This window comes from Drosophila simulans, chromosome X (genome assembly GCF_016746395.2).
Source record: "Drosophila simulans strain w501 chromosome X, Prin_Dsim_3.1, whole genome shotgun sequence".
Lineage (NCBI taxonomy): Eukaryota > Metazoa > Arthropoda > Insecta > Diptera > Drosophilidae > Drosophila > Drosophila simulans.
This window is the reverse complement of record NC_052525.2, coordinates 5,697,943-5,708,543: the sequence shown is the minus strand read 5'-3', so window position 1 is coordinate 5,708,543 and position 10,601 is coordinate 5,697,943. Positions and strand designations below refer to the sequence as shown.

General features: G+C 43.8%; 3 protein-coding genes across 4 annotated transcripts; 2 read left to right on the top strand and 1 right to left on the bottom strand.

The window, feature by feature from the left end:
- Positions 1 to 912: 912 nt before the first annotated feature.
- On the top strand, positions 913 to 2,419 carry LOC6725249 (protein THEM6). The gene is made up of 2 exons (XM_016172928.3): positions 913 to 1,123; positions 1,500 to 2,419. Exon 2 carries the CDS (start codon positions 1,531 to 1,533, stop codon positions 2,110 to 2,112), a length of 582 nt encoding a protein of 193 aa, XP_016038259.1. The 5' UTR covers positions 913 to 1,123; positions 1,500 to 1,530; the 3' UTR covers positions 2,113 to 2,419.
- Positions 2,420 to 3,796: 1,377 nt separating this feature from the next.
- LOC6725248 (tetraspanin-9) lies at positions 3,797 to 9,401 on the top strand. 2 transcript variants are annotated; one of them, XM_016172929.3, is made up of 6 exons: positions 3,797 to 4,060; positions 6,723 to 6,793; positions 7,563 to 7,754; positions 7,885 to 8,079; positions 8,146 to 8,306; positions 8,369 to 9,401. In XM_016172929.3, exons 2-6 carry the CDS (start codon positions 6,731 to 6,733, stop codon positions 8,607 to 8,609), a joined length of 852 nt encoding a protein of 283 aa, XP_016038258.1. In that variant the 5' UTR covers positions 3,797 to 4,060; positions 6,723 to 6,730; the 3' UTR covers positions 8,610 to 9,401. The 2 variants fall into 2 exon arrangements, with proteins under 2 accessions (XP_016038258.1, XP_039152452.1); XM_039296518.2 differs by lacking the exon at positions 3,797 to 4,060 and adding an exon at positions 5,600 to 5,718.
- On the bottom strand, positions 9,278 to 10,576 carry LOC6725247. Its single transcript, XM_002106233.4, has 4 exons — positions 10,228 to 10,576; positions 10,048 to 10,170; positions 9,850 to 9,981; positions 9,278 to 9,489 (listed from the first exon to the last, which is right to left on the bottom strand). Exons 1-4 carry the CDS (start codon positions 10,438 to 10,440, stop codon positions 9,406 to 9,408), a joined length of 552 nt encoding a protein of 183 aa, XP_002106269.1. The 5' UTR covers positions 10,441 to 10,576; the 3' UTR covers positions 9,278 to 9,405.
- Positions 10,577 to 10,601: the final 25 nt, after the last annotated feature.

The window sequence follows — 10,601 nt, the reverse complement described above, 5'->3', positions numbered from 1 at the left end:
CCGTCTAAAAAATGCCAGGTGATCGCAGTTCGATGGCTAGTGTTTACACCGGTCGGAGGGTAGCTATAGCTTTAAGCGTTTACCTGTGAATTTGCCTATTACGCCACACCAGAGATTCCCACACATCGGCGAACGGTCGTTGGAATCGAAATCAATCGATTGCTTAGGCAAGATGGAATTATCTGTACAGGTGAGCCAAGAAATACGGGGAAAAACAAGCGAAAGTGGGCGAAGGCGGGCATACAGAGGGGGTCATTCCAGTGTTGACCATAACTATTTGAGAAAAGTAGCTAAAAGACCTATTTAACTTAGCTACTACTCTATTTTGCGGTTAGGTCGCAATAACTGTCGAAAAGTGACATCAATCCTTGGGTCACAGCAGTATATATAAATCGGTATTACAGAAGTTACAAAGCTGAACTATTTGTACTAGTTAATTATAGTGATTACTTTAAAGCTTTGCTTGTAAAACGTATTACTAGGCAAAAAATTTCGTATATGGCTCGTTAAAATTGTTCTGTGGGGTTCAAAAGTAATAGTTCGTAAATGGTACTTTTTAGTTTAATGCTACTATATTTAACTCGAAAATTGCCAAGTTATCAGCCTTTTTTTTTCGTATTATCGCATTGTCGCTTTTTCGCCTGCTTGCATTCAGTGTTGTTAAAGGGGAGATTTTTTCTAGCTATAACAAACGTCAAGTTTTCGAATACTACAAATATAAAAACAAAATCAACAAGAAGTTCCTGTCGTTTATACTGGAGAAGCATAACGCCGTATATTGTTTTTAAAATACGTTTTGATTTTATTTATACGTTTGGTCAATTTATTTAGCTAAAAACATAAGTAATTAATAATAATCACAGCTGGCGTTGGCTAACTTTCAACTGATTGCTTTCTTTTGCTTCGGCATTGCGTCGTCTTCGCTCTTGCCAATCGGCAGTCTTCACTCTACAGTCTGCAGTCTACAATCTCTGGTCTTCAGTCGACTGTGGCCTTGCTTACCCAACGGTTGTGTTGCTGCGTACCGCTCCGCCTGCTTTTACCGCCCGTACCGCCACCCCGCTCGTACCGCTCTTACCCAGCTGCTGGTGTGTTTGGCCGAGCTTAACGACCGACTGCAAATGTAAGTATATGTATATCCATATGCTTGGCGAAGGGGTCAACCAATACAATTGACTTTCACGGCGACGGACTTTGGCGATCCGGTAAATCAGCGCCAAAGTCTGATGCACATAGAAAAATCACGGATATATCTATGGATTTTCTCATTACTCTTTAAAAATTAAATATATAAAAATGGGTCTCCATTACTAGCTACTTCATTTCTTTTCCCATTTACCTCTTTCTTAAAAAAAAAAGATGGCTTCACTTTAAGCATACCAATTTAAATCTAATTATATGTTAGTTCATCTTAAAAGTTATCAGGTTGACCCTAATATCTTTCCATGTAGTAACAACTTTCGCTGTCACTAACGAGTTTTCGCCCCTCATCTTTTCAGTGGGAATCCAGACACACAACCAGATATCGCGATGTCTTGGCTGGTGGTTTTGCTGATCCTGTACGTGATCTGGGATGTCAACTACTTCATCCGATGCGTGTTCACGGTGTTCGCCGGCCGGCTGTTCCAACGGAAGCGCAAGGTCACGGACACCACGACCATCTACGGACTGTGCACCTCGCAGGACGTGGACATCTTCATCCGGCACATGAACAACGCCCGCTATCTGCGCGAACTGGACTTTGCCCGCTTCCACTTCTACGCCCTCACCGGACTGTATGAGCGCATCCGGGACCGACGCGGCGGTGCCGTCCAGGGAGCCAGCAGTGTCCGCTACCGCCGCACCATACCCATCTTCCATCCGTACAAGATCCAGACCAAGCTGATCTGGTGGGACGACAAGGCCATCTACCTGGAGCAGCAGTTCATTACCCTTTCGGACGGATTCGTGCGCGCGGTGGCCATGTCCAAGCAGAACATCACCAACTGCAATGTGCTGGAGGTACTGAAGACCTATCCGGAAACTGCCCAGCGACCAGAGAAGCCGGAGGAGCTCAAGCTCTGGCTGGATGCCATCGAGCTGTCCAGCCAGAAGCTGCGAAAGGACAAGTGAATCGATTGATTGATTCCATCTCCCGCAGCACAGCTCATTTATGCTTGCCTCAATTGCTTAGTTTCGTAGTCATCTTCTATTTTTCTTTTTTGAGTGCACAGTGAAGAAATTCTAGACTGATGGGTTTTTCACGCAAAAAAGAGCGTAACAAAATGCATACAAGCGCACAAGTCATGAATCTGAACAATGGCCCATAGCAACTTACAGACTTTATTTGCTATTATTTTTTCACAGTGCCTTAGTTATAAGAATATTGCATTAATGGAATGGCTGAAGATTTTAAATATAATTTTCTACAAAACAAAAATAGTGTAAATGTTTACTACTACTAAACGTGTACAACTTTTCACTATCTTACATCTTTCAAAGTTTGCTCGTTTTATCACCAATATTTTCCTAGAAACGCGTTTTGTGTGGACGGGGTCGTTGAAGTTTCTTTCACGACTTTCATTTATGCTAAGTTTGATATCACGCAACGCCAAGTCTGTCGATAAGTCAATGGATTGCTTGTTTTCTATATTTTCTTTTCCGCTGTCTCCATTATGGAACAGCTAATTATGAAGACTGCATTTTGGTTATGTAATTTGAAACGAAACTGCTTTGGAACTGTCACCTCAGCAGTTTGCAAATATTACACACAAATAAGCATAAATAATGTGAGCAAGGGAGAAACATTGGTATTCAATATATTTGCATAATATACTTTATGTAGCGGTTTTTGACCAGAAGCTTGGCCAAAATAGTTCGTTTTGGTAGAAAAAAGTTATCAAATTTCGATTGGGAATTAAGCTACGAGTTCAACAAGGTATTACATTCCATATTTGGATTATTCTTTTCGTTATTATAGTTCAAACATTTTCAAAAATGAGGAACTAAGAAATTTGAATTTGATTGAAAATGTTTTATTTGGTTTTTAACTTGGTAAAACTTTTTATAAAAAAAAAACCGATTATTTTACTGTTTTGCCCCAGCGAAGGTTCATTGAACCATTTGTTGCCCTATGCTTTTCCATCTGCAGATAACAAATATTATACTTTATAATAATTACTGTATTGACTTAGACAGCTGAGTGCCATCCGTAATCCGCAGCGTAATCCGTGACGTCATGTCGGATGCAACAGCTGCACACACGGCGTATGAGTGCTGACCACTTCCACTTCCCGTCGTTATTTATTTGAAATCTCTCCGTTTGTTGTGCTCTTCTTGCTTTTTGCTTTTTGCCTTTGTTGTTGTTTGTTTGGTATGAATTAGGCCGAAAAGTGGATCAAAACGTGACACTGAAATCTAAACATAAATCTCATTCATAAAGTATGCAGACGGCGCGCGTCGCTTTTCAGCTCTCTTTTGGGGCCGCACGTACTCCCCGATTCGTCCAGTGTGTTGCTCTCAGAGAGCGAGGAGCTTATAGTGCAACTGTCAACGGTAGGTACACGTAGAAAAATTGCTAAAGAAAGTGCTCTAATTGTTATAAAGTAATCAATTGTATATAATAAATTATGATAAATCAAACTATTTGATGAAACATATGCTGATGTAGGCAAAATTATATGCCCTCCCAAGTTTTTCTCGCTGTGCATTACAACTTGCAACCGAAGCCACTTCGGCTAGACATTCGTGCCACTTCGGCTGCTGCGCGGCGGCGTTGCTTCTTTGCTATTTTTAACTGACAACGCGAAGAATTGTCAGTTTATTTTGAACAACCGCGGCGAGCGCATAGAATACGCCAAACGAACCGAAAATCTGAAATCCCAAGCCAGCGATCCGAGTATCCGAATCAGAATCAAAATCAGAATCGAAATCAGAAGTGCAGAACCAAACGAAACGTTTGGCAACGCGAATCGGAGATTCCTGCGCCAGTTAATTGTTTATTTTCCCATTTTTTTCGAGTTAAATTCTGTGACTTATAGTGCGAATCGAAGTCCGTTGGAAAAATCGTCCTGAAGCCAATGTAAATGTCCTGTTTGTATAGACACAGTTGAAATACATACATATATAGCATATAGAAACCCGATGCTGTGACAATAACAACGAACTTTTGCAGTTTATTGACAGCAGCAACAACCACAAAAACCAGATTGAAAGCAAACAACGAACAGCAACTTGAAGTAATTTGCAACTGAAAAGAAATGCGGCAATGGGGCACAAACAAAGTATAAACACATAGATTGGCCGATCGGCCAGAAAGGCAGCGGCAACAACACTGTTGTAACTTACAACAACAAAAAAAGAGAAAACTTTTCGTGGACGACACTTTGAAAGAGCAACAACAACAGCAAAAAAGGGGGGGGGGGGGTCTCCAACGGTCAGATGGTGAAAATCTTTTTCAGAGCGACTGATCTTGTTGCTAAAGTCGTCGTTGTTGTTGTTGCAATTTTACCTACAGGTTTTTACCGCCTGCTACAGTAATCTCCCCGTAACTTGCTCCCCTGATCTTTGTGATCTCTGTTTTCGATATTATGAAATGTGACACATATCTTTCATCACATTCAGTCTCACTATAGTGTGGGAATAACACTTGAAGTCATCTCTTCTTCGAAAATATATTATATATATAATATTACGTGATATGATATAATATCACCTAGCTTGGAAATTTTCTTAGATTTTTGTATTGAAGGACTTTGTTTTCCTCTTGTAAAGTAATGTCTTCGGAATTATTTCCACACTTTACTGGGGTTCTTCAACAAAGTATTGGATAGTTTGAAAAATATCATATTCCAAAACATCGAATGCAAGCAAGTTAATAGGCGAGTGGAAAATATGAAAAGCTAATCGACTTAACCCATTACTGCGACGATTTGCAAAGTTTTCGGCTAAACGAAAACAATTTGAGATGGCAGCATTTCCCTGGCATAAATCACTCCGCCACATCCAAGTCCCCATCCACATCCACATCCACATCCGCAGCATCCCAGATCCAGCTACTCGAATTATGATAAATGCCCAGAGCACGGTGGATAGTGTGCAGTGTGTAGGGTATGGGGCATGTAGGGTATGTGGCATATAGGGTATGTGCGGAGGGTTGGGTATGGTGGGTGGGTAAATCGCAAATTTTCAGCGTCAAATGCCATTAAGCCAGTCCGCGTTATTGAGTTAAATTGGAAAATAAGCGAGCGACAGTTGCTGCTTGTGTGTGCCTTGTGCAATTGTTCGCACTTGGAGACGACGAACTGGAAACTGGGAACTGTGAACGGACAACTGGGAATGGTAATCGCAGTCGCAGTGGAACCGAGCTGAAAAACTGAAAAGCTGAAAACTGGACAGCCCTGGACAGGCCAGACCCATTACCCCGCCCAGTGTCGCTTATTATTTGTACTATTTCATTATTATTATTATGTTCGCGGGGGGTGGGGTGGCAGGGGGCGGACGATCCTCATCGCGGATGATAGTTATTCCAATTATATGCTGGATAGCTCGACCCGACCCTGGAGCGGACATTCCAAACCCCTCCGAATGTGAATCTGAATGTGAATCTGAGTCCGAATCTGAATCCGAGAGATAGTGGGAGGATCGTGATTAGGAGGCACGTGCTCCTCTGGACCTTTAAGTTCAGATCTATTAGTAAGGCTCTTGCAAGTCGGACGATGACAGCTCAAGATATTAAGAGTATAAAAAAATTTATTAAAAGATTTATGTATATGTATATAAACTTTACTTGATCCTGGCCAATATTTTCGAACCCTTATTGCCTAGCAGTGCATTTCAAAACACCTTTTTCTTCTTTTATATGGTTTTCATTGCTGGTTCACACGCAATCTTTTTTTTTTTTTTTGGTCAACACGAATTTTCCCAGATCCATGGGCTTGATTGCAACAAAACATGTGATCATTAGCATGAAACCAATTCAAAAACTTTTGCTTCTTTCCCATGAAAGTCGAGAAGAATGGTAGTTTTTTGGCAACTTAACTCTTGGTTCTCTGCACATTCGCAATGTTCCAGATACATAGATTTTTTAAATTCTAGTATATACAAAGTGGTTACAAGGCGAATAATAGTGTTTATAGTGTTCAGCACTTACATGTTTTTTAATTTCTTGTAAATCTATCAAAGTTGATTGACAGATGGACGGCCCTGAATGCTTTTTGCCACCCATAGTTTAAATATACAGATATATACAGAGGACACCCATTTATTTGCTCATCTGCTTCGTTGACCATGGTCATTGCGGTCGCTGCTGTTGTTAATTTTGTTATTTTTTTTTCATTTAGTTATTGTTTTCATTCAATCAAACAAAATATTTGCATAAGCGAGTGCCTACCCATGTGTGGACATTTGTGGATTACTGCATTTGTGCAGCAGTTGCAGCTGCAATTGCCTAAACAATCGCCCCCGCTGCCACACACACACATGTGGGGCTACTCCAGTTACATGGCGCTGACAAAAGGAAATGCCAATGAAAAAACATAGTAATAATACACATAATAATACCAGAAAACTATATTTGATATATAAACGCACAGACCTGCAATTGCTGCTTCAAATTGGATGTTTAATGGATGCAAGGCCTTGTTTTCTCACAGGATTTATTTACTTTTTAAAATGGAATTGCACTAAATATTAAGGACTCTTAAAGGTTTTGAGCTCTATCTGATGGATTGTTTTCGTTTCAGATCCCGCGATGGGCAATGCCGGCTACACTTGCATACGCCGCACATTCTGCTGGCTCAACATCATTCTATGGGCAAGTTATTTAACTAAAATATCCTACTAATTACTAATAAGTGGGCTTAAAATACGCACCTCTATGGCGCATTTAGAAAACATTGTAATTTTAAATTTGTTGCCAAGTAAACATTTCTGGAGGGATACACATTTCACCCCGAGAACGGATATGCGGCATCAGAATCGCAGGCAAAATCAAAATCAGTAGGTAGGGCGGCTAATCAGAGCCACAACTTTGCCGTCGTCTGCGGCGGAAGTGTCTTTGTGACAGCATGTTGCATTGTCTGAGCGCCTGTCATTGACTTTTGCGTTTGCTTTTGGCTTTGCTTTCAGTTCAGTTTCAGTTCAATTTCAGCTCAGTTTCAGTTTCCAGCTTCAGTTTCCAGACTTTGGCGGCGTGTTTGCCCTTAGCTTTCTGGAGCTGCAGCTGCAGCTTCCGTCCGCTTTTGTTTTTGCTTGCCACTGAGGTTCCCCCGAACTCCTCCCTTAAAATGTCAGATGTCAGCCGTTGTAAACATGCAACAGTTTGCCATCGAAGGCTCTCCATTCGGCCGTCAATCGGGGAAATTATCGGAAAGATAGATCCTGCAGCAAATGGCAATTAATCAAGGTCTGTGTACAAGTGACACTGGCCGGGACAATTGACTCGTTGATTTATATCACATATTAAGCTTTTTGAGTCCTTTAGGTATGCAGCTCCCTCTCACTTTTCGAGCATTCTGCTGGGTAATCAGTGCCTTTCTAATTTCTAATTTCTATTTTCCAATTTCCAACCTGACCCATTGCAGCTGTGTAGCTGTGCGTTTTTAGGAGCGGGACTCTGGTTGCGACTGAGCTACGCGGGATACGCCACTTTGCTGCCCCAGCACGCCGGTCTGAGTGCGGACACCATCTTCATGGGCATCGGGGGCACCGGGTTTGTGGTCAGCTTCTTTGGCTGCTGCGGCGCCTGGGTGCAGTCCCGCTGTCTCCTGGTATTGGTGAGTAAATCGGGGGTAAATCAGGGTCAAGGGAGAGGATTCAGCTCATGGCATGCATACATGTCGAATTAGTGATCTATGTACCATTTTCTTTCTGTGCAAAGCCATTCAATATCAAATCTACCCGCAGTACTTCATGCTGATTGTAATGCTGTTCATGAGCGAGTTCCTGGTTGGCTCCATCGCCTTTCTCTTCCGCGGCGGACTGGGACGGACTTTGGCCAACGAGCTGCGCTTCGGGATCGAGCGGCACTACAACAGCAGCGATCGGGGATCTCTGGTGGCGCCTTCGGTGGCCTCCATTTGGGACAGCGTGCAGCAGTCGGTGAGTGGTGCCTTTCGCTTGTTGCCCAGTTCCACGTGCCCATTGAAACGTGATCCCTTTTGGCAGTTCGAGTGCTGCGGCGTCTCCTCCTACGAGGATTGGTATGATATACAGTCATGGCCAGGCAGGCGCTGGGTGCCCGAGTCCTGCTGCAGGACCCTCTACGACCAGCGCCAGGTGCTCACCGAAGGATCCGGCGACGGAATGATGCGTCCCGACTGCGGCAGGTGATTATTTGTTACACCATTTCGAGAAGCTAGCCACTATACCATTATTTCACCACCTCTAGATCTGAGAACCCGTCGCTGTGGTGGGACAAGGGCTGTGCCCACTCGCTACAGAGCTGGTTCACCGGACAGTTGAACGTGGTGGGCGCCGTGGGACTGGGCATCGCCTTCGTCCAGCTGTTCGGGCTGATCACCTCGATGCTGCTCTTCTGCACGGTGAAGCACAAGCGGGCCTCGGACACCTACAAGTCGTACTCGCCGTCGATCGATCCTCAGACCCGCACCAGCAGTTGGGAGGATTGAACGCGCCTGTGACGGTGGTAGGCGGACTTCTAAATTGGGGGGTTGGGGTCGGCCCCCCGAACTCCCTGTCGCTATCTCTATTCCTTTTGTTAACTCTCTTAGTTTCTAATTTATTCTGCGAAATGTGCCAAAAATTAATTTAATTCAAAGTGTATTTTTTTGTTTTTTTGTTTGTAATCTGTAGGCGAAGACAAGAGTCGAACAAAATTGAACTGGCAGCAAGATGACAGATTCGCACTGGGCGCAGTGTGAACATGGCATAATGCTGCCGGTGTAACAATCACATATTTAGTTAGCGGTGTATCCATATTGTGATGTGCTCTCTAGTAGTATAGTATAAGGCCCAAGGCCCGAAACGCACCTAGAACAGGGTATATTGCGTTCCATACTTATCAGGCTGGCTGCTTAGCTGCAAGAGTACCTGACATACGAGTATATACAGCTAGTGTGAGTCGGGATCCTTGGACCTGGATATGCTTATGCTCGTAACCCTTCAACTAAACCAATATATCAACTATATATTTATACATAATTATACAATACTTATGTTACTTTATGGAACTCTGTAGTATTCGAAATAGCAGAAACCGCAACTGCCCGAAAAGCGTGAGGAAAGCGAGAAGAGAAGACGAAGTGGAGGAGGTGGGAGCAAATAGTTAAAGCAAATATTACATGACTACTATGCGTATGATTATTTTATTCATACATACAAATATTTATATCGAAATGCATTCCTACACAACATGTTCGTGTTAAGTTACAAATAAATTAAAGTATTTATTTAAATTACAAGCCATCACAGGCCCACCAATTTGCCTCCTATGATATCCAATTGAGCGGTGATCCCCTTCGTCACGCTGCGCGCCAACTCTTTGGGCTTCTGCAAGAGAGAAATGGGGGGAAGAGAGTGGTCAAGAGAGGGAAAGCTGGAGCTGGAACTGACCTTGCCCAAAGCGAAGCACACGACGCGACTAATTGCATAAGCAGTGCCAGCGGGTACTGTCAATCTGGCTTGAAAATAGCCAAGACTCAAGGACTTTTAGTATACTGACTGCTAAGGCCGTAAGTTAATAGCTATCTTTCGTTCGCATGCATAACGTCTTATTTAAATTTTGTTTGGCTGCTGAAGCCGGTGCATCGCTGGGACCATTATGCAACGTGTGTGCGAATGAATTGACCAAGAAACGGGGCAAACAAACACATCAAACACAAAGGCCGCAATTTCGGCACTCCCTCTCACCTGAATAAAGGTGTTGAGCAGGTTGGAAAAGGCCTCGTAGCCGTTGACAATGGATCGCGAGATGCCGTCGAACATGTCGCCGTTGTTGCCGTACTTCTCGTGCTCACTGATGGAGTCCAAAATGGGAACGGGCTGAAATCGAAAGTGGGTCCTAGTGACTCCGGGCTTTGGGGGCAATATATGGGTCACATCACTTACCTGCGCCAAATCGGCCAGCTTCTTTTGGCTGTTGTCGTACACGCTCAGCACCTTCGAGGGAATGGCCTCCTGCTCCAGATTCACCGATTCCGCCGTTTTAGCCGGAGTCGGCAGGAGAGAGATCTGCCGGAAAATAAGGGTAGTCACTTGGATTTTTAAAGTACACCCCGGGTTACTCACCTTGAACCCGGCCTCGCTCGCCTGTGCGTGGGTGGATTCCGCGGAGCTATCGGCGGCATCGAAGGCATCCTGGGCTCCGAAGTCGGCGGCCGAGACGCGGGCGTCGATTGGCGTTGCGCCATCGGGCGTGGCAGGAGCTATGGGCACCGCACAGATGCAGTGCATCATGGCCAAGAGCAGCAGCAGAATATGCATCTTCACAGGTTGCAGCATTGTCGTTTGTATGTGCGGAGAAGGGGAAAAGTGCCCAACTGTGTGGTTTTATAACAAGGTGAAAACTTCCAAATCCAAATCCCAAGTTGAGCTTCGATCCGAAGTCTCTCGAGTCCAAAATTCAACTGAATAGCTGCGTCTGCGCAACGATTTTATTGGTT